The sequence below is a fragment of the Onychomys torridus genome, chromosome 11 (assembly GCF_903995425.1).
Source record: "Onychomys torridus chromosome 11, mOncTor1.1, whole genome shotgun sequence".
NCBI classification, from domain to species: domain Eukaryota; kingdom Metazoa; phylum Chordata; class Mammalia; order Rodentia; family Cricetidae; genus Onychomys; species Onychomys torridus.
Genome location: NC_050453.1, coordinates 32366912 through 32390858, shown reverse-complemented (window position 1 = coordinate 32390858; position 23947 = coordinate 32366912). Strand labels below are relative to the sequence as shown.

The following is a 23947-nucleotide window of genomic DNA, read 5'->3' as shown; positions in this document are numbered from 1 at the left end:
TCCAAAGTGAAGCCCCAGCTTAGACTGCAGAGAGGATGATGGTTGCAGCCAGTCCGGCAGCGCTGACTGAGGGATTTCAAACTCCAGTGCCCCTGACTTGAGAGAGTACTACTTGTTGAGTTTTGGTGAAGTATCAACGTGGAAAAACCACAATTATCTGGAAAAGTTATTAAAATAGTCTTTCACTTTCCAAGTATAGATTTATATCAAGCCAGATTTTCTCCATATATTTCAACCAAAACAACATATTGTAACAGATTGAAAGCAGAATCAGATACAAGAATCCAGCTGTGTTATATTAAGCCACACATTAAAGAGGTTTCCAGGATTGTAAAAACAATGCCACTTTTTGCACTAATTTTAAAAGTATTTTTCCATTAAAACATGCTATTTGTGTTAACATGAAATGGCTACTCTTAAGTGAATTAATAAGTATTTTAAATTTTTCTCATTTTTTACATCCTAATAATGGCTCTGACTGATGGCAGGCTGACAGATGTTTGTCAACTGACTTGCTGAGGTTAGCATCTACCAAGTCTGCTGGGTAATGTTCCTACTATGTGCAAAAGTCAATTTCAAGTGACAATGTGAAGTCAGTAGGTTCACAAAGTTCCTGATACAAGTCATAAAATATACATAAAAGCTTTTTGGGGTCATTAATGAATTTTGAGTGAGAAAGGGTAGCCAGACCAAAAACTGAAGAGTTATTGATACAGATCTTGTTTTTAATCTTCCCATAAGCATCAAAGACACTGAGAGATCTAAATGAGTTTACTAGTGTAAAATACACACACACACACACACACACACACACACACCACACATGTGTACACATACACACAGACTTAGACACACATACTGCAAGCACTTAATATTCTCTAAAGCAAAACCATTTTATAGTATTAAAAAGAGTCCAGTTTATTATCTAATTGTATAAACCCCACATCGGTCATACTTAGGCCTATAAACAACTGTAGTGAGATATGGATTTAACATAGACACTGAAAGTAAAGGCAGTGAGATCCGAACAATGAAAACTCTCCGTCACTGTCATATTTTGGGGGAATGTCTTCCTGTATATACAGAACACTTTCCCTAGAATCCAAGAAATAAACACAGGGAGTTTCAAAATCAGAAAAGGAAAAGAAAGGGGGAAACACTCACTACAGCTAGACTTTGTAAATATTTTCTTTATGAAACCATGCATCTGCTTGGAGTTAACACAAAGTGTGACTAACATTTTTTACCAAAGTGTATGCCATGTCAGTTCCCTTTGCTGAGGCTCTCTGTGTTAATTAAAATTAATTACACATGCCACGAGTTTCCCCAGAATGCAGCAAACTGAATACTATCATTTAAGCAAGATACATGGTTGGGGTTTCCACAGCATTTTTTTTTCTCAGAAGGTATGGCCTCTAAGAACATTCTTTACAAATATGTTGACATTACCATAAAATAGCCGACAGAAAATAAACTAGAATATATATGAAATGTTAAGTCATGGTAGAGAATTCGGCCTTACAAATTGCTGTTTTTAAAGTTGGGCTTACAATGAGCTTGTGGATCACCCAGTGACTCTCACACAGCCGTGCATATCCAAGTATGACTGAATTAAAGCCTGTTTATTCTTTCCACACTGAAGAGTCCTGGGCAAGCGTCTGCTTTAATAATGCAGGGCAGTATACGGTCATACTGGTGATAAGAGGAAACATTGTGTCTGCCTGGGAGGGCTGTGGACCCGTTACTTATTTGCCAATGGATTTCAATAGCAGCAGGCTTGAAGATTCATCCTCTTTGGATTTTTTTTTTTTTTTTTTTTTTTTTTTTAAGACAGCGTTTCTCTGTGTAGCTTTGCGCCTTTCCTGGAACTCACTTGGTAGCCCAGGCTGGCCTCGAACTCGTAGAGATCCACTTGGCTCTGCCTCCCGAGTGCTGGAATTAAAGGCGTGCGCCACCACCACTTTTAATGCTTATTCTACTGTTTGATACCATTTTATTCTCTTTGACAGGCAGACTGTTTAACAGTGTTCTGCAGGTCATTGATAAAAGCTTGATTACTCCAATTGTCACTAAAATATGCCCTTTGTTGGGGGGCCTTCCAAGACTGCCAAAGGGCTTGGGGTATTCAAACAATTTCTTCAGGCTAGACCCAGCTTGGGAACTTTTCAAATCCTGCATTCACTTCTGAAGAAGCTCTTTGCTCAGAGCACTGACTCAAATACCTGAACCCGCAGTCAACTCTCTGGTGGCCTCAGCCTGGGGATGCCACACTGCCTGAATGGAAGCTCTTGCACATAAGTTCTTTTAAATCTCTCCTTCTTGTAAATAACCAGAATGAATTCTATTTCAAATAAAAGTCTAAGAGAAGCCAGTTCAGACCTTGAACCCCTTCCCTTTCCTTTAGAATGACTCATGAGCCAAGATGAAAAAGCTAAATCTTTATTACAGAAATCCAATCTTATTTATGAACAGTCAGTCACATGTTTAAAGATTGATCCTTCATACCAATCTCTTTCAAGGTCAGATGATCCTCTGCTGGACTTTTTCTTGAAGCTTCTGGTGACATGGGCCCATGTCAAGGCTATGTTTTAGAACAACTCAAATATTGTTCTGTAGCATGTGTACAAGTAGTGATTAAGTAAACATTGGCTGGTGCTGTTTTATGCTTCCTGAGTGGAGGTACACTCCAGTCCCAAGCCACAGTATTTGTTTGAAGAAGATAGTGGGGGTGTAAGAGGGGGTTGCCCATCAGCAAATCATTCTGAGAAGCAGGTGGGGAGAGGGCTATGCATTCTGAAACCCTAGAAGAAAAGCAACTTGCTATGTAGGACATCATTTCTTTTTGTTCTTAAACTTCACAGCTGTGTTGGGGCTCATTCATGATAGCCTTTGGACAAAAACCCTCTGAACAGCAGAGCCTTAGACACTTTGACCCAAATCCCCAGCAGCATAAGACACAACACCATTCTAAGTCCTTGGGAGAAAGGTACTGATTCTAGATTGCTGATTGATTCTATCAATTCTTTTGTTTCAAATACTAAAGGCTATGGAGGAAAACAAAGCTCAGTTCCTTAGAAAAACACATACAAGACTACACATAGGTGTTTCCAGGAACAAAGAATCCTTCCAAAGCATTTTGATGGCATTTCAGAAACCCCTAAAGCAAAACTTACTGTTCTCCCTGCTAGTAAAGGCAGAAACAGTTATCCAAGTAGAAGATCATGCTCCTATTTTATTTCAGGCTTTAATTTGAAAACCAATAAGAGAAGAATTTAAATTGATTGCTTCAAGCCACAGACATTTCATACTCAAGCAATTATGGAGCTTTTCATGAGAATTTATTATAGCTGTGAAATCAATTGTCACTGGCTTGGTTCACAAAAGTATCATTAGATCATGTTTGATTTTTTTGTCTTAGGATAGTTGATGAATGAAATAAATCAAGGGGGCAGTTAATTTTGGTTCTCTAACTACATATCTCTCAAGGTTCCCTTTTGAAAACCCCTTCCTCCCACCTCTGCAGCACCTAGGATTTCCTCATGATGCAATTTCACAACCAGAATCACTCATAAGGGGAATGAATTCTTATGGTAGCCAAAGCTGTGAAACTTTCATGATGCACAGGACCAGAGTACACTTGATCACAGATGTGCTGCAGTGTGGGGCTGACCAAACGATATGGCTTGGAGGTATAAAATAGTCATTCACTGATTTGCCACACACCTAACTCCCCAGCAAGAGAAAATATAGATTATCTTTCTAGGTTGAGTGAAATCAGTGCTGCCATTCACAACATTCACAACCAGACAGTCGGCAAAGATCTCTGACCCATGTGAATTTGACTGTCACAGCAGAGAGTAGAGGGGAAAATCCAGAATGTGAGAAGGAAAATTCTGTCTTTTAGATCCCCTTCAAAATTAAAAAAATAAATAAAAGGAAACTTCAGGACTAGGAGTATATCTCAGTGGTAGGGAGCACTTGCCTAACATATATACAAGGCCCTGGATTCAATTCCCAGCACTGTGGGAGTGGGACAGGAAAACCTTAGGTTTGGTACCTGACTAGATTTAAATGAGAAATTTTTATATTGCATTATCTAGATGTTAATATTTTACAGAGCATTTTTGAATAATAGAAGTAAAATGATCAGAACAGGATTGAGACAATTTATAATATGTCTATACTGTGAAGATTTTTTAAAGGGCACTATCTTGGGATTTTGTTCTGATTTGAACATCAGTTATATGGTATGTACTGATAATGTCCAAGTTCTTACTTTAAAGGAAATATTTCCCTTTATCTTCAAACTATTATACCCCCTATCAGAGTGCAAAGCAACATTTTGGTTTTCAGTGTACTAAGCCTGTGGTTCTGGGCTTTTAAATTGACTGACAGAATCCTTTATTAGCAAGTGGTAACATTTGTATTTTCTCCATATAACAGGAGAGGACTGCATGCTATTGAACTCTCAAATGGCGAGGAATTGCATTGAGCCCTAAGAGCAAATCAATAAGCGAGGTAAGCAGCCTTTCCATGGACAGTAGCCTTGTGATGAAGGTAATTTCAAAACCTGGAACAATATTTTAATTACATTTTCATGTCATTTGTCTTAAAATCAGAAAGAAGTGCCACCTGTTAAAATGTCTACTCAGGCCCTCTAGCTCTTAAACACACTGCTGACATTTCTTGTAAGGTCACTGCTGACCCCTGACTACTGTCAATGTGCTAATGTTCTCTCCTGGAGGGGACACCACAGGTCAGATGATCTCATGCTTGGTGTGTGTGTGCAAGTTTGTGTGTGTATTCATATATTCCAAGCCAGGGAAATGCCATGAAGTTACAGAAGGAGTACAAAGAACTATATGTGTCTTTATAATGCATACATTCCTTATATCATTGATAGTTATTAAAAGTTTCTACTCAAACTAATGCACTGTTAGAGAGGATTACAAGCACCCTACTTAGACTGACCCACCTACCCACCCTCCGTGGGAAAAGTATGGTAACATACCATCTCATTTCTCAGTGTGGGTTTCTGGGATGGCTGTAGAATGAATTTTCATCTGACTCAGAAAACTTTTCTTGAATCAGACCACCATGAACAATAAACAACACTCTGAAGCAGAAAGCTGCGCCTAAGCATTGTTTCAAGAGCAGCGGAATAAAAACTATCTCACCAGGTGCCTTGCGTCCCTACACAGGCATTAGTGCACTGAGTTCCTATGTAATATTTCACTTCTAATCTAGAGGAAGTGTGATGCATGTGGACCTGCGAAAATTCCACCAACTGTGAGCATCTGCCCTCCTGACCTAGAGAAGTGCCACAGTTTTCTTTCAAACAGAGACATGGCATTCAACCACACCCAGGCAAAACATAACCTTTTAGAGCACGCATTGCAAGCCATTCACTGCACGGCATATTTGTTTAATTTAGCATTTTCCCAAACAACTTAAACACGAAGCATGTCTTAATATAGAAATACAGCCATAAGGTCTATAATGGGTAAACCTGACCCCAACGTCATTTTCAACTAACAAGTGGAAAAAATACCCCATCCAACAATGAGAATAAAGGGCTATTCTTTTCGGAACACCTAAAGAGCATGCAGGAACTACAGGACAGCGTTCTTTGACATTTATTGGGTGTCAGCAACAAGCTGGGACAAAGTGGAGCAGTGAGACATCCTGAAAAATCACTTTCTATAGGAAAAGGGGGGAGGAATCTCGAATGGAAATAGTTGGTGTTATTAACAAACCGTATCCTGAACTGGAGCTACAAAGCAGTGTCAAAGAAAGAACGCCTTATTTGAAAAGAAAACAAAACTTGACAACCCCAAGGAGTGTGCAGAAAATACCGTGGGGCTGCCTTGCCACCCCCTTAGACAGAAACAGATCTCAGCTGGCTACCAAAGCCGACATACCTGGGTCCAAATGGGCCTTAGCATGACCTTCAAGCTGAAGACCTGCCTGGGGAGGGTGAAGGCCAGCACAGGGAGGCCATTATGCAGACACACTTCCCCTGAGAGGAAGCTTGGCATTCTTAGTAAAATCAAGTGGAACAAAACCTGAGGGAACATTCCAATCCATGGTTTAGACCACGCCACAATGAAGGTTAGGAATCCTCTCCCTGAGACTGAACTTGTGATGTATGGCAAGGCAATAAATGATAGAACAGAGTCCTATGAGGGGTCAGGTGGGTCTGCACCCCAGGTATTGAAGATGTCATCTTTGAAAGAGCCAGAACATGGCTGGGAACTGCGTATTCTTACCTGCAGATTAGGCAGAATAATTCAGCCTGGATGTGAAGCGTGCTCTCCTCAAGCCCTGGAGTCACTGTGACTAGTAACAAATCCTTCCATTCATAAAAACTCTTAGCACTGGAGTCCTGTTTAGAATGGCTCTAAAATCTGGTCACTAGACTCACAAAGATCATATTAATTCCCCAGGACACTTAAGGCTTTTTAAAAAGGGAGGGTAAATGTATCGATTCCCACCCACCTGATGATGCAGGACCACAGAGAAACTGTTTTAAACTTTATAGTGGAGAGCTGAAATAGCAAGGGAATGAGCTAGCCATCACGCTTCAACACGAACAGCAAGGGCAAAAGCAGTTTTTCAGGAACTGTGTAGCAGGAAGGCAGGCCAGTTCCACACAGGGCTTTAAAAAGGAGACTAAACGCATTCCATGGACATGTGTAAGACCCGAGAGCAAACTGCAGAGCCTGCACAAGAAATTAAAACCTTTTTAGTGTTTTCCTTCATGGACAAGTCTAGTTAAAGACATCAATGGGATTCCAGTTCACTCCCCACAGTTGACATTTAAACTACAGTGTCTGAAGTGGCTAGGAGATACTGAATCTGGGGTATAGTTCTGGCTCTGTGATCATCTACCTCCTAAGATGTTAGATCTTTAACCTATGAGGATAAGAGGACTAACAAGATTATTTCCAAAGCCCCAGGAAACACTAGCAAGTCATGATACTTTAGCATACCTACTCTGTTACCAGCTTTGACAATCCCACAGGAACTCCTAACCGTGAGACTTCTATGGGTCTGTTCTTATGGAAGACAGGAGTGAAAAATATAAAACAAGAGAGACACTTAGAAGATCTTTCTCTTAATTAGCCAAGTTAGAGTGGTGGTTCTCAACCCCCCTAATGCTGTGACCCTTTAGTACAGTTCTTCATGTTGTGGTGACCCCCAACCATAAAATTATTTTTGTTGCTACTTGATAACTGTAATTTTTCTACTGTTATGATTCCACATCTGTTTTCTGATGGTCTTAGGCAACCCCCATGAAAGGGTTGTGTGACCCCCAAAGTGAGTGAGAACCACTGATCTAAAGAAAGAGAACACTGCCATTACTGTAATATCTTCTTTCAGAAGATAGTGAACTTAGCATTAGAGCCTCAGCATCAATACAAGTGGGAAAAGATGACTGAGGAGCAGCTGAGTTACAAATACACAAATACACAGCTTCTTCTTTACTTGGAGCATCAAAGCCCATATGCTTACAAGGTAAGCCCAAGTTGATAAACCCTACAGAAACCAAAGAGGAATGTTTATGCTTTTCACTTGTGCTTCCCTTTGCTTAGAATTTAGCTGCTTCAGAAAAGGCGGGTAACAGAGTAGGCAGCATTTCCCATCAATCGCTTTGACCTATGCTACTTTCTCTTTGGGAGAATCTTTTCTGTTTCCTTGACATGCATTCATGTTGTAAGCCACTGAAAGGCTGTCTACTATAGTGCTACCGGTATTGACTTGTGGGTCCATCCTGTGCTCCTTGTTACTTCAGCCCTGCAGTGTAACCACTAGAGAGGAGTACACACCATCACTTACTCTGTTAAGTGTGGCCAGACACACTGTGGTCTATTGTTTCGTGCACTATAGTTTCTTAATCAGACTACATTTTTCTTCCTGTTTTCTTTATGTATTTATTGATCAGTAGAAAATGGATCTATAGGACACTCACTGACAATTGCAAATGTCATCAAAACACAATCACATCCCTGTTTCATTTAGAGTACCAATACAGAGATGCATGGCCAACAATGAAGAATTGCTTAACAGACACTTTTGAATGGATAACAGAATAGAATTGGAAGAGATGAGAGAGTGAGTTGCTGATCATCTTCCCTATTGGTCCGTACATATCCTGCAGCCCAGACTGGCCTTCCATGTTACTACAGCCCTTATTCCTAGCAGAAGTCAGGAACTCAGTTTTGTGTTTCTATGACCTTATGATAATGAAAAACTCATCATTTCAACCAACATGAGTGAATGAAAATTTTAAAACCTCTTTCCCATAAGACATAAGACATGTAAAATTTAAAAGCATTATTAAATCTAAGCCCTTTCCAAAATGAAAAAAAGAAAAAGAAAACAAAACAAAAGAAACAAACTAACAGAATCCTAACATCTCCATAGCACTACCCCACCAAAAGGAAAACAAGACTTTTTCCATTTTTGCTGTTGGATGATATCCATTTCAGAAATCCAAAGGTGGTCAATGTCCTCAAAAGGACAGGGAACAGTACCTTAGAACTTATGTGAGAGTCAGGACCCTCCAAGGATCCATCTTTAGGCAAAAATGAATTGGGGAAAAAATGAGTCCCCTACCAAAGAAAAACGACTGGCAAGTTACTGTGGTCTGAGCAAAAATGAGTCAATTAAACTGGAATGGTACCAAAGAGTGAACTACAACAAAACACAAAGATAAGCAACACATGAATGGGGAGTCAATCCATGGGGGAAAGAAACATTCTCTAGCATGTATCTATACAGGATTTATAAAGGAAACAAGAAAGAGAAGAATGTTGTGGACTATTTAATTGTGTAAAGGTGTGCTACCACCTTTGTTAATGATGTAATGATGTGTGCTTAACTATGTAAAGATGTGTTGCATTTGTTTCACCTTGCCTGCCTAAGGCACCTGATTGGTCTAATAAAGAGCTGAACAGACAAATAGCTAGGCAGAGAAAGGATAGGTGGGGCTGGCAGGCAGAGAGAATAAACAGGAATAGAAGTTTAGGCTCAAGAAGAAGGAGAGAAGAGGAGGAGGAGGAGGAGGAGGAAGGAGGCAGATGCTTGGGGCCAGAAGCCAAGCATCTGCCAGCCAGTCAGCCAGCCAAACATACAGAAAGCAGAAAAAGAACCTATGCAGGCAGAAAGAAAAGAAGGTAAAAACCCCCAAGCTGAAAGGTAGATAAAGAGAAACAAGTTAATTTAAGTTAAGAGAGCTAACCAGAAAGGTGCCTAAGCTAGGCAGAGCATTCAAAACTAGAAAGTCTCTGTGTCATGATATGGGAGCTGGTTGGTGGCCCAAGAAGAAAAAGCCTGGTACAAGAAAAGAGACAACAAACTTAAAATCTCAGAGTTTTGAAAAGTCACGAGCCCTCAGAATTAAGAAGTACAATGAATCTCAAGCAGGAAACACAAAACAACACACATTTATACAAACAAATTAAATTTAAATTCCAGAATACTAAAGATAAAAATGATCTGGGTGGGAATGGCCTTGAAAATGAACTGGTAGGAAAATGCAGATTAGCTTTAAAGTGGGACAAGGGAAGGACTGATAGGTGGCCTCTCCAGAGCAAGACTGAAGTAGGTCCTAGAGGAGGAAGATCTTCAGCACAAGGGATAGAACGAAGGTCGCTTTGTAGTTTACTGTCCAGTGAAAGCCCTACTCAGAAAACAAGATCAAAATGAAAACATTTTAAAGGTAACAATCAGGAACCTGAGGATTTTAACCAAGTAGCAACTACTGCGAGGATTTCTTTGGGATGGACTTCAGTGTGAAGAACAAACCAAAAGGAAAGATAGGTTTAACGCAAGAAGAAAGGTGAGCAAGTTACTTGGTAATCATGTCAGTAAGTCTACACACTCATCATATGCATTTTTGTAGTTTATTCTATTGCCTTAAGTAGTGGAAAAACTAAGGCAGAATCCAAATACTGGCAACAACAATGTGGAAATCAGAGAGGGTGATTGGAATCACAATGTCTCAGTTTATTTTAGAAAGGTTAGAAAGACTAACTTATGACTTTAAGATAAATAGTAATGTCGCAGCATTAAAAATGTAAAAAGAATAAATACAGTGTATAACTACCAAACTTGAGAAGAATAACCCAAAAGGTCAGGAAGTGGGGGTACCATATAGGAAGGCACAATGAAGAACAAAAATGACACTCAAATTAAATCCAAATATTTCAGTGATGATTACAAAATACAAACGGGCTAAAATTGCTAACCCCCAGGCAAAGATTTCATTTAGATTTGACACATAGGTATATGCTACTAAAAGAGAAACACTGAAGAGCAATAGAGGTTGCTCACAAAGGAAGCACAAAGGCATACGGAGAAAGAATTAACCAGAAGATATACTACATTGACATAGTACAAAGCATTAAGAAAAAAGCCCATTATGAGAAATAAGAGACTATTACAAAACTGTTCTTTAAGATCACTAGGGATTCTGTTTGTTAAGGTTTGATTTGATTTTCATTATGTGTATGTGCATATGTGTATCTCTATGTGTGAATTTGTACGTGAGTGCAATGCCCACAGAGGCTAGAGTGTGCTGTCAGATCCCCCGCCCCCCAAGCTAGAGTTACAGGCACTTGTGAGGTATTTGATATGGGTGTTGGGAACCAAACTTGGGTTCATGGCAAGAGCAGTAGGTACTCTTAGCCACTGAGCCATCTCTCTCATCCTAGAATTCTAAGTGTTAATGGATACAAAAGCATAGACTATCCTCAAAAAAACAAAACAGCAATGGACAGACTTGTAGAATACTCAAACTCATAACAAAGAGGTTGTGAACATAGTTGTTTATAGCTTTTTAACTGTCTCCCTTGCCAGTCCCCTCTGGAAAGTAATCTACATTCAAGGTGGTTGTTGTTTCTTCCTGTTTCATTCACAGTAATATTTTAAAGCCTAGAGAAACACAATGCACAGTAGCTGCCTTATACCCTTGTTGAGTGTTTGAATTAGTCAAGATGAAAACAGGATAGTGACAACATAGATCAGATAATGCAATCATCAAGCATGACCCAGAAACCTGCACCTCTAACTGCTGAAGACATGCTCTCAAATATGCATGAAGTACTTAGGAAAATTCAGAATGTGCCAGACCACATTCTCTGACCACAATACAATTAAGTTAGAAACAAACAACAACAAAATAGTACAATTCTATGCATTATGAAACGTAAAACACATTTCTGAATAACTCAAAGGGAAGAGAAAAACTCAGCAGCAGAAATGAATGCTCAGGAAAATACTATAACCAGTATTTGTGGTGAGCAGCCGAAGGCAGTAAGGGCACAAGCTGATGAGCTACACATCCAAATGAGGACTGACGAAAGAAATATGAAGAAGATATATGGCACAAGATGGAAAAAGAAATTATTGAAGTAGAAAAGAATGTACACAATAAAGAATAAAAAGTCAAAAGCTGTTTCTTTGAAAGTAACTCAAAACTCTGACAAGTGGAGTGAAAAGAGGTACAGTTTGATATTAGAGATAAAGATGCCAAATCTTAGATCCATCAGAGATGTTCAAAATAAGAGAACAAGAAGATACTTAGAGCTAACTGATTTGAAAATAAATGGATTGGAGAATTTCGTAGAAAAAGTATAATTTACATAAACTGACTCAAATAAAATATAGACGATCTCTACAGTGTGCAATCAAATAGGTTAAGTCAGAGCTAACTGTCTACTTGCCAAAACCACCTTTTGGTATTGGTGGTTCATTAGCCCCAGTCCCCAGGTGAGGGGTTATTGACAGTTGATGATTTCTGGGGGAAGGATAGCTAGGTATTTTTAGAAGTGAGACCCCGTAGGTTGATCATGCTCCAATGGATGGCCCTATACCCATTTGTATAGGGGCAGCTCAAAATATACTTGGTGGGTTATAAAAAAATCACACAAAATTGGTAAGAGGTGGGGAGAGAGGGGTTGGATCTGGGAGGAGTTGGGGCAGGTAATGAGGGGGAGTATAATCAAAATACACTGTTCACTTATATGAAATTCTCAAATACTTAATAAAAATATCTTCGTCAAACACCTTCCAGGATAGATGATTTTAGCAGTGACTTCCACCAAAAAGCCAATTAACAGTTAATCCCAGATTTAAACAAAATGTTCCAAAGAACAATTAAGGTTTAGTGCCATGTGAATTTATGATACTCAAACCTGCCAAGGGCTGTACACAAAGGGTATTTGTTGCTCAGTCTTTCTTGTGAACATAATTGCAAACCTTTAATAAAATACTAACAATTTTAAGCCAGGAATTTGTGGTACATATGTTCTGCCATGCCTGTAGGAGATCAAGGATGATTCATTGTTAGAAAACCTAACAGTGTGTTTCACCATACAAGCAGATTATAGGGGGGGGGGGGGGGGAGCAAGTAGTCTTGTAAGTGGAGATATTGACAAAATTAATCAGCTTGCCTTGATTTGAGAGTGTACACAGAAACCTTAGGACTGGGGAACACAAGGAATGTTCCTCATCTGATATCAGGTATTTTTCTAAAAGGACTTAAATGTGAAATCTTTCAAATAACTCTCTTTAGAATCAGAAACAGGATAGGGATACCCACTTATGATCAACATTGTCCTGGTAGACCTGGGCAGCACAAAAAAAAAAAAAAAAAAAAAAACAACAACAACAACAAAAAAAAAACATTCAAAGGGCTCAGGATTTCAAAGGAGAAGATGATGGCAAATAAGCTGTTTGGGGCACCCGTGTCCTGGCAGAGGTGTCTGGGGAGTGGCAGAATTCAGTATGTTTTTGAGAATTTAACAGTTCCAGATCTAGGTTTTCTAAAACCTAGACTATTACTTTAGTGACTCTCATACTTTCTAATACCCACAGTTGTATCTCTTTCTGTTCCAAGATCTTTACTAACTAGCCCTTCTGGACCGGTAGAGCATTACAATATGCTGGACTTCCGGTTTGGTAGAACTCTCACAGAGCACACTGGTGTAATGACTTTGGGATCTTCACATTCTCTGAATCCCAAAAAGAGTCCTGAACAGTCCTGAGCTCTGCCTGAGGATCATAGCTGCTCCAATAAGTCTTTCTATTCATTATCATTTTCAGTGGTATTTTTTTTTTCTTTCACATAAGCTACTTTCAAATAACACCAAGTCCTCCAAAGGGGGGGAAATCCCACTTCAATATTTTACTGGAGAGTGGTGTTCAATTTTCTTTCCCCTTGATTCTTTAAATGGTTTGCTCTTGTGGTTTTTCCAAGTATTTTTGTATTCTGAGTCACTCTGAGCAACTGACTGGGAATGTAGGAAGAAGTCTCCTTTTGCTGTTTTGATTAACTGTGTGATTGACCCTGGGCTCATCACTGAACCTAATCAAGTAACTTCATTTATTGCTAAATAAAGATGAAATGCAGCCAGGAAACATGGGTTAGAATTAGACCCCGCCACCTGGTGACTCACTTCTCATTAACTTACACAAATTAGATTTTTCCTGTAACATTTCCATTTGAGGGAAATTTTTAAAAAACACCCCCTTTGTTGTTTTTGTTTGACTATAGTCCATTTCCATCCATTCATTGTTTAATTCCACTGTTTAGTTTCAGTGAAGAGCCATAGTACCAAGTGATGGCTGATGGGAAGCACCAAGTCAACCCTTAATGCTCTGTGGCAGCAATAGAATAGAACAGAAAGATGCCACGAGGAATATGCAAGAAAGGAAAAGTAGACCACAGTCCTGACTCAGCTCCCACCTCTGGGCTCAGCTCTGAGCTGTGTGATCTTAAGAAAGTCAAAAGAACACTGAGACTATGCTTTCTGACTTACAAAATAGTCATCCACTACCCTCCATTTTTTTCCTTCAATGCAATTGTTTTAATTCCTCACTCCCCAGCCAAAAAAAAAAAAAAACCAGAACAATAAAAATTCCAAAAAACAAAAACAGAAACCAAACCAAGCCAAAAAATAACAACAAAACAAAATTTAAAAAACAACAACAACACAGTGAGGATTAGTAAGTTTGTAAACAAGAAACCCAGATAAGGAAGACCATAAGATAGTAAAAAGTAGCCTTAAGAAATGATTTGGCAAGATTTCAGCACCTGCTGGAAAACCAGGAAATAAAACAGGATTTGAAAATCGTTCCAAGTCTATGTTTTAATCTTTTGAAGCTATAGCCCATAGTAGATGTTAAGAATACAAAACCAGCCTAAGGAAAACTGGTGCAGTGGAACTTGCCTGTAATTCCAACAACCCTTGGAGGAGGTGGAGGCAGAAGGATTAGCAGTTCAAGGCCAACCTTGGCTATAGAATGAACTCCAGGCTAGCCTGAGCTACCTGAGATCCTGACTGGGAAAAAAAAAAAAAATGTGAGAGGAAAAAAATTAACACAAAAGTGGCTTCACTGTCTTACCTTTGCTCTGTGTTAAAGAGTGCAAAGATGTGCTTGCTGGACATGAAGCCCTTCTCCACATCCCGGACTTTCAGGTTGTCCAGTGGAAGCATGTATTTCTTTTCTTTTTCCTGTTATTCAGGGGTGAGAGAGAAAGAGAGGACTTTAATAAAACATCACACCAACAGCAACACACCTCCTAATTGGCTACTACTTGATAATGCTCGATTACATTACCTTGACACCATCAGACACTACTTTTACACCAGCTACCAAAGACAAGTTATCTGAGATGGGAGAGTCCAGGGATTCTCAACACATGGGTGGAAAGCCTGAGGGTGGGGGAGGGGTACATACGGGAAGGACCCTGAGATGGAGAGAACACATGCTCCTCTATTCTTGCCCCCTCATGTGGGTCCCTTAGATGTTTTGAAATGTTAGTTTGATATTAAGAATTTAGCCATCTGTTAATATTTAACAAAAATGTTCTGGTCCTAATTCAATGAGAAATGCCAGATGGATTTCATTTCCCATTTTCTTTGCAGCCTAAGCAGTTTTGATAGCCAGCATTGGCAGGGGAGTGTGGAAGCCCAAGGACCCTGGTATGAAATACCCCATAAACTGAGATAAAACACAGAAAACCATTCCCTCATTTGGGTCTAACTTTATGTTATGTAGGTACACAAAAGGATTCTTTTACACAACTCATAGAATTTTTTAGCTCACTGGGGAAGAAAAAACCCATTAGGACTATATTCATAATAATTAACCCAAGTTCTCTTTTAAAACAGATAATTCTTTATCTGTGGATATTGGAAAGGTAAGGTTTGCAAGTGTGACCAAACCATGTTGGCAAAACACACCAAATGCCAGAGTTACAAGAAACACTTTTAAAAACTGGCCCAGGGACAATGTATAAGTAAATGCCTATCAACCTCTATAACAGGTAAGAGGCAAATACTCAGTATAGGAAGCCTGGTAAAAACCTATTACCAGGTCACATTAGCATCAATTGCTAAACAATGGTCCTCGGTATGAGGAAGAACTAGACCCCTGAGTAGTGGAGCACATACTCATAGCTCTAATTCTAGCACACATCTATGGTTGCCTATGGGAACCAGGCCCCACACATCCGTGTTTGCCGGGGCTTTGCTGCTCCTCCTGCAGCATACAGACTGCTGGAGGGCTCACAGCTCAGGGGCACAGTCCCTGCAGTGTTGGCTTGCAGGGGATACCACTGATCTTGCCATTTTTCTGTCCCTAAATTAGGCAAAAGCTGAGAGTGGTCCCTCCCCCCTAACAAAAACAAAACACGACTCCATACTTAACTACATGAAGACAGTGAAAAGAAAAGGCTGCAAAAGTTGAAGGAAGCTGGTTGGAAAACAAAATGGCCGCTCGGGCAAACAAAGCCTTCAAAGCAATGAGAAAAGATAAAAGAAACTCAGCAGGGGTGCAGGAGGCCTAGGAAAAACATGCAGGAGCAGAGCACTGTGAGCCCATTTCAATATTTCTTGTATAAAAGTAATAATATAAAAGTAATAATTTATTCATCAATGCATGGATATGCTAAATAGCAAAATTTATTACTCCAGTAAACGAGGTAACAGAGCTGAGTCCAACTTACTTAGAACACTTGTCAAACTATTTTAGGGCAGAATTCTAAGAGGCCGGACTAGATTCAATAAAACCCTCTCCAATACATAATCAAATGAAAATGCTTAAGACCCAGAGAACATTTTTTTTTTTAAATTGGATGGTTTTCAATGCCCTAAATTCAAGCAGCTGGGTTTTTTTTTTTTTAATGCACCATCCTATTCAACCTTTTGAAATGATGGATTGGCCTTTTGAATAGGAAATCTGCATTTCATTGTAAAGATGGAACACAATGTCCTTGGCTTGTGTTCTATAGAAGCAGGCCCCCCTTTGTACTGCATTCTTCTGAGAAGACAGTCTTGCAAAGTTTACATCAGCTACTCGACACTGGGGAAAACGTTCAGATGCAGACAGGGGGATGGAAAAAGTACAGTCTTCCCTCCCAAAGAAGACAAATTAAATGCCATATTTATCTAAGGTTTTTGAGGACAGGGTGCTGAATTATTTCATCATCACAAGTTTTAAGACCGAAAAAGAAGACAGTTTCTTTAGACTGACTTGGGTAATTGAATTGTAAGGAAAACAAAATTAAACAGAGCAGCAGCAGCACCAAGCAACAAAACAATACATCATGGGTACTTCTGAAAATTCTGGTGGTTTGGGGTTCTGGTTAAACAACAACAAAAATCTTGAATCTCAAAGAGCTTAAACAAAAAGGCTAGGGAGAGAGATATGGAACTATAATTTCTAAAATGTAGTGAGACTTAGCACCATCTTAATTAAGAAACTTGCTAAGTAGCCTGTCAGTTCTAATAACCCACTGTCCAACATGATCACCACCAGCCACAGGCAGCTATGAAACTACTGGAAATGTAGCTAGTTAAATTGGGATATGTGTAAATATAAGGCAGACGCCTGATTCCAAAGATTTAGTATGAAGCAATAAGAATAAAAATTCTTCATTTGCTTGCTTGTTTTTTTAAAATTTATGCATATGGATGCTCTGGATGCATGTATGTCTGTGCATCACATGCATGCCATGGAGGTCAGATGAGGGCATCAGATCCCCTGGAACTATAGTTATAGATTGTTGTGAGCCACCCTGCAGGTGCTGGGAACTAAACCTGGGTCCTCTGGAAGAGCAGACAGTGCTCTTCACTAATGAACCATCTCTCCAGCTCACCAGTAATAATTTTAATCAACAATCTCACCAGTATTTTTAACAAATGAAAATTGTATGATCTCATCGATATTTTGTGTTAATTTTAAGTTAAAATTATATGAATATGTTGGGGCACTATAAAACCTAATTTTCCCTGCCTATTTTATTTTCTTTTGAAGGTACAAAGGACTTGCGGCTCCCATGGGATTTCTGTGAACAGCACTCAGCCTCATGCACTCATCATCTCTTTCCTCACTCCCATTCACTCAAGCTGTCTCCCTTCCTGACAGCATATTCTTTCTTAAGCTCAGCCTTTCTGGTGTGTTTTCTTTTCTCATCTCCTTCATCACACAGTTTGAAGTTGTTTGATACTTTGCATGCTGTTCCAGGTCTCTGGTATCTACATCACCAGGGTGAGAATTTAGTTCTTCCAAGATTTCAATTGCTTCCCATTATTTATGTAAGAATATCCACTAAACACTCTAATGTGATATCTTCAAACAGCCACAAATTGGCCCCATCCTAATTTATCAAAATTTCCCTCACTTCCTTTAAGAAATCTTCATTTTTAGCTCTGTGGGATGAATATCTGTCATTTCACCATTTGGGAAGCAGAGGCAAGAGTATCCGCGAAAATTTGAGATAAGCCAGCTCTATACTGTGGATTCCAGGATAACCAGGACTACACAGCAATGCCCTGTGTCAGTGATCACAAATAACGACAAATTCCATCATGAAATCTGCCTTCCCCAAGACTACACAACCTAAGTTACCCTTTCAACCAAGATCATGATGTTTACAGTCCACATCAAGCCCCACTCTGTGAAGTTTTCTTAGCTGATAGCTATGTCTGTAACCCGCACCCCCCCCCCATCTCTCCTGTTTTAATGGATACAATGGGTGTTATTTATTCCATTCATTTCAATCTAGTGTATCTTATATGAGATGCCTTCATTTTTAAGTGCATTATATATATATATATATATATATATATATATATATATATATATATATATATACATATATAGTGTACACACACACATACACACACACACACACACACACACACATACTCAAACTCACAGAGATCCGCCTGCCTCTGCTGGGATTAAAGGCGTGCAACACCACTGCCCGGGTTAAGTGCATTATATTAAAAGTTAGTGTGAAGATTCATTTAGAACTCAGACAATCCAACCTATTATACTATTCAAATGGGCTTCTTTTGCAAAGAAAAATGAAGTAGAGAATACTTTTGCTGTAAAAGGGACTTAAACGTTTGATAATATAAATGTCATTATTGTGCATACATTTTGAGGTAGAAGCATATATAAAATTCTAGAGATTTATTTAATGCCATTCTTAAAGGAACTTGTTGCATATTTTCAAAAGCTCTGGGACTGGTCATTTTGGTTTCTTCATACTTAAATAGTACTTTTTTCCTTATTTCAATACAAGAAGATCACTAGCATTATTTACATGTAGATGGGAGAGATGATTTGTTCAAAGAGAAAAGGAACATAGGAGACCTAGTGTTCTTTCCCAGTAACTGGGCAAAAGCCAGGAGAAATAGTATACGTCCAAAGGAGTGTATCTCTGGTTTAGAGAGAGTGACCTGAGGTGCAAGAAAGTGAATGATGAATAGTAACAGAGGCGTCACAAGGGAAGAGAGGTGGAGATTGTCTGGTGGCCATACTGTGTGGTCCTTGAACTTGAAATCAGAGTCAGTAGGTTTGCCAAGTACCCATTTGTGGCTCTTAGCTAGAAAAGCACCATTTAGTTGGTTGCTAGAAGGGGACATAGTGGGTATGAGTAGAGGATTGGGTATGTGAAAGAATAGTTCCTATGTATGCAAAATGTTAGGAAGTGTATATTCACTTAGCAATTTATATAAACTGAGTTTTATAACTTGTAAAACTGTATGCAAGTGGCCTTAGTTCAATTTTCTTATGATAAGACAACAATACTCTTCCAGGAGACTGGGGACTGTGAGTCCTTTCTCACTCCTATCCAGTGCCTAGCAAAGTACTGAACACAATTTCCACAGTATATATCATAAATATCAGCATATTGATTTTAAAGTGTTAGTTAACAAAATCAAGTGTTTAGTTTTGACAGTCACATATATTTAAGAATTAAGTAAAAAAACAAAATTTCCTTTAAAAAATGGTGTAAGGTGTGGTTTTAGCTTCTTGCTGTTTTGACAAAACACCTGAGCTGAAATGAGTTGAAGAGAAGGGGCTTTGTGTGGGCTATGGCTTTGGAGGTGCTAGCCCTTTGTTGGGGGAGCAGTTCACAGCGAGGCAGCCAGGAAGCCTGGGCAGAGACCTGTGTGACTGGGTCTCTTCTCTCTTCTCCCTTCATTTTGTTTTGACTCCCAGGCTGTATTCAGGGTGGGTCTTCCCCTTTCCCTTTGGCAATCCCACCCCCAGACACTCCCAGAAGTATGCCTTTGTAATCATCTGGATGTTTCTCAATCCTGCAGTTGGGAATCAAGACTAAACACAGAAGCCTAACTGATTGGCATGGCTTTTGACCACTAAACCTATACAAAGTTAAGATCGACAGGCAGTGTTTATTTCTTTATCTTTGTGTTGCTTTGACTTGCCAGTGATGCTTCCTTTTCTGAAAGGAAACAAGTATCTAAGGCACTAAAGAGCAGGTTTGAGACCACCCCCCCACACACAAAGCCAATTCCAATTACAGAATGGTAAACACTTCTTTTTGCAGCTCTCAAAATTCCCACATTTTTTGCAGAATATCTAGAATATAATTTTTTGGCGTTCATATTGCCTCTTCAAGTAGATTGAAGCCCCTTGAGGACAAGGACCATGCTATGTTTATGCCTAGCAGCTATCACATTGTTGCTTGTTAAGATGCTGCTTAATATTTAATTGCTGGTGATAAATCACCAATAAGATTCCAATATAGTTAATCTACTTATACCATTATGTTAAAATATATCTAGCCAATGTGATATAAAAACTTGTTTTACATGCTTCAAAAATTGAATTTTAAGTGGCTTATTATGGTATTTTAGGCATATATAATTTATTAGATTAAATTTCTCCAATCTAGACCAATATACTTAACTTGATTCACGTTAAGTCTCAGTACTTTTGCACATGACAATCCAAATACACTCAATAACAATTCAAAAACAAAGCACACAAGGACTCTGTTCCTAAGACATGCTAGCATTCCAGATGAGTGCAAAGAAAAGGTTTTGTCACCAAGGTCCAATATATTAATTGATTTAAGAGCGGAGAAACCTCGACTATGGCAGAGCTGGTATCATGAGAAAAGCCATCCTTTATTCTCATCTAATTCTGATGTTGACTCCCAGACAGGCTCGTGGAATGCATCTGGAACACACACACCTCTTAGATTTCCACACACTTCCTTTGCAGTCTGGCCTCCCCGCCACTCTGATTCTCCAGTTTACAGGAGCAGAGCTCTTCCCCTGCTCCTTAGCTGCCAGCAACTTGCTATGACTCTTCTCTTCAGGTCCTCCACATGAAGTAGCTCTATGTAGCTGGCTATGATCTCTGACTATGTAAATACATACCCCGCCACACACACACACCAGAACCTCAGAGACAATTCCCTGTACCCTCAAATTCAAGCTACCCCCGTTTTACCCTGTCCATCTGATTGGATGCTATGATGTACTTGCTAAAAGCTCACAATGGCATAACGTGCTCTGAGGGAGGAGAAGCCAGGCTGCTGACAGGTCTGCTGCCTCAGGCCTTCCTCAACTCCTTCCATGATTCCTTGTATTCAAGTCTGACCTCTTCACAGCACTAGCATCCTTGACCTCTACTATACATGTTGTATCTCTGTCTTATTTTCTAAGTATGCAAATGCTTCATTGAAGTGTGTGTATGGTCTTCCTTTAACTAGAACATAAACTCCTGTGGGGCGGAGCAAAGCCTTGCTGCATTGTTTTCATCGTTGTCTGGATCCTTCCTCTCTTCTCTCTGGCTTTGCTGCTAGGCCATTCACTCTTTGAGGACAAAAACAAAACAAAACAAAACAAAACAAAACAAAACAAAAAAGCATCTCCTTATTAGTGCTGGCACCATAGTAGACATCCAGCAAACACTTGCTGATTGAACATATAAGCAGTCACCTCAGGGCTGGCCCAGTGCTTAGCCTAGACTAGGGACTCAAAGATGATGACTGACTTATAAAACAATCAAAGTACCAAAGGAAGAAAAAGAGGCTATAAAAATATTGAAAATTCCAAAATGCTGATTTCACATGCTGTTGAAAACCAGAATCTGGTGTTTATTGCTATTGAAGAAGTTACAACTATAGAGATGTACATATGCAGTGCATGATATAAACTGCTCATTTTTATATGGATTTTAATTCCTTGTTTTAATCAGAGCTACACTTTGAATGGTAAGGAACATCTGTCCACCAGGGGGTTGCTGAGTGAACTTCTTTAGATTTATTCTCCAGAGCTGAAGAAACTACCCATGAAAAATGAATGGAGTTTCCTAACAGGCCACAGAACTGCCACAGTGTCTAGGCTGTCAGCTTTGGGGACATTGGGTAAGCCCCTGTACTTACTTGGGCTCTGGAACCACACATGGCATATCTTCACTGGTATGACAAAGAAAGCCAGCGACTCTGGTTACCTCCCACCATAACTGGACAAGATGCTTCATTCTTGGCTTCAGAATCTGCCTCAGTTTCTACTTCCTCCAAGCAGTCTGCCTGGCCATCTTGAAATGCAACCTTCAGACTGGTGGAACCCCAGTTCTGCATTTCACTATGGAGACCCTTTCCTGGAAATTCAATCTAGCCTCTATAATTTCTTCTCTTTTATAATTGTCCATAGATCAATTTATTCCTTTAATAATTTTTTCCTATTTAAAGTAGCCAGAGAAGATTCTAGTGTTAGCAAGCAAGCATTCTGAAAATACACTAGCAGTGTCTAGTCAATTTCCATTTTTGTACCTTAGTAAAGAGACAGTAAAGCAAATCAATAACATTAATCAATAACCCTTCACAAGTAACAACAGTTTACATGAAGCACATGCTAACGTGTATGTGCACCATATGCTTACACAAACTTGAGTTTCCTACACTTTGCACTCAGAGTCTTTGCACACTTACTGAATTTGAGATTTGAAGTTCAAGGTACGAGTAAGAGGGTGCATAGCACTTGAGCAGCCATGCAAGAAAACCAAAGGCAACAAATATGAATAAGAAAGGGAGAAAATGCCTAATGTCTTGCACATCCATAAGGACCAGGCGAGCCTCCAGCAGCGGTAGACCTTGTGAGTTAAATTTTCATTAAAGCCAAGCTAAATAGCATGCTTAGGGTCTTGTATTTTTTCAGTTACTAGGAAGGAACTTTTTTTTTTTTCCACTCAGCATGGCACCACATGCTCCAAGCCCTTTAAATTATCATATTTCCAATGTTTGATGGTTACATTTTCTTCATTTCTCTCTGTGTTCTAAGGCAAGGCAATTTATGTATATATATAAATTTTTTTTTAAAAGAGAAACTTTTAAGTTTGGAACAATGATGGGCTTACTAGAAAAAGTACACGACATGATACAGATTCCTGGCATTAAAATGCAAAGACAAATATTCTCCAATGCTGACTATTGTGGGTGTATGTTAAATCACATGTGAATATAAAAGAGGCCACAAAAGCTGAAATTATGCTCACTCTGTAGCAGCTCACAGTACAAATTAATCATACAGCATTCTTCATGCACAGTCCTTTGGGTACTTGTATTAAATGAAAGTGTTATTTTGGCTGAGTGCACCATACATTTGTAAAAGTGCAGCTTTAATAAAAGTGCTCTGTTTACAAATCCAGCAGAATTTTTTTTTTAACTTCTCTGAGAAAATGTGGGTCAGGAAGGCATAGTACAAATAAAATCTTCCTGACGATTTCCAGAACTCAGGAGATGAATGGTTTGAAATTTCCCTCCATCATTTGTCACCAAGCTGCAAACAAAAACCAAAGCTTCCTTTCCCCTTCTACCCTATCATTTTAGCAAAGAGACACTAGAAAAAGCGGGGGGATACTAAGGAGAAAAGCAAGGGGGCGGGGGCAACCCAATTAGCAAAGTCTCTTTAAGTGCTTTGTGGCGGCGATTGAACTGTTCTGGGTTTATCTGTCTGCTTTCTAGTCTGCTGATACCAACATAATTTGAAGCGATGTTTTCTGAGAGGGAAAAGTAGAGTTGAGTGAGCCACACGTCCTTTTTCCTTGTCAAGGGTGTTAAGAGCTCTTCTCCCAGGGAGTGTAGACTAATGGACAAGGGTAGAGGGGGCCCTGTAAGTACCTTCTGAGATCTGCCCTGGACTTTAGATAACATTTGGCTGGATGATGTTAAGATAGCTAGTCAACCATGTACCAACACTGGATTAAGCATGTCTCCACAAAGAGCAGGCTTTGAACAAGGGGACAAGAACCACAGTGCTTCTCCTTCATCAACCCTAATGATGATGGCTAGTCTACCTCCTGCTTTTTGGTGAGGAGACTGAAACACACACACACACACACACACACACACACACACACACACACACACACACGCCAAATAAAACTTCAGGAAAGAACAGAAGCAAAGTGGGGCTACAAGCAGAAGTGCCAAGCTCCATTCCTCGGAAGGAACCAGTGCTTTTTGCTCTTCATGCATGCTCATGTGGGTCAATCCATCCTCATTTTCTAAGGTACAAATACACAGAAAGGGGAGTCTCATGAGGGACAGAACAAAGACAAAATGACCCATGGTTTGTAGTTAGGACATGAGGGGTTCACACAGAAG

General features: G+C 39.5%; 1 protein-coding gene across 6 annotated transcripts in view; it reads right to left on the bottom strand.

Annotated features, from left to right (window-relative positions):
- The window catches only part of Dnm3 (dynamin 3), a 486391-nt gene that overhangs the window by 125882 nt on the left and 336562 nt on the right, over nt 1–23947 (bottom strand). For all 6 annotated transcript variants that reach the window (XM_036202803.1, XM_036202804.1, XM_036202805.1 and 3 more), the window contains one exon: nt 14413–14522. In XM_036202803.1, the coding sequence (XP_036058696.1) occupies nt 14413–14522 (110 nt within the window). The remainder of the gene's footprint in view (nt 1–14412; nt 14523–23947) is intronic.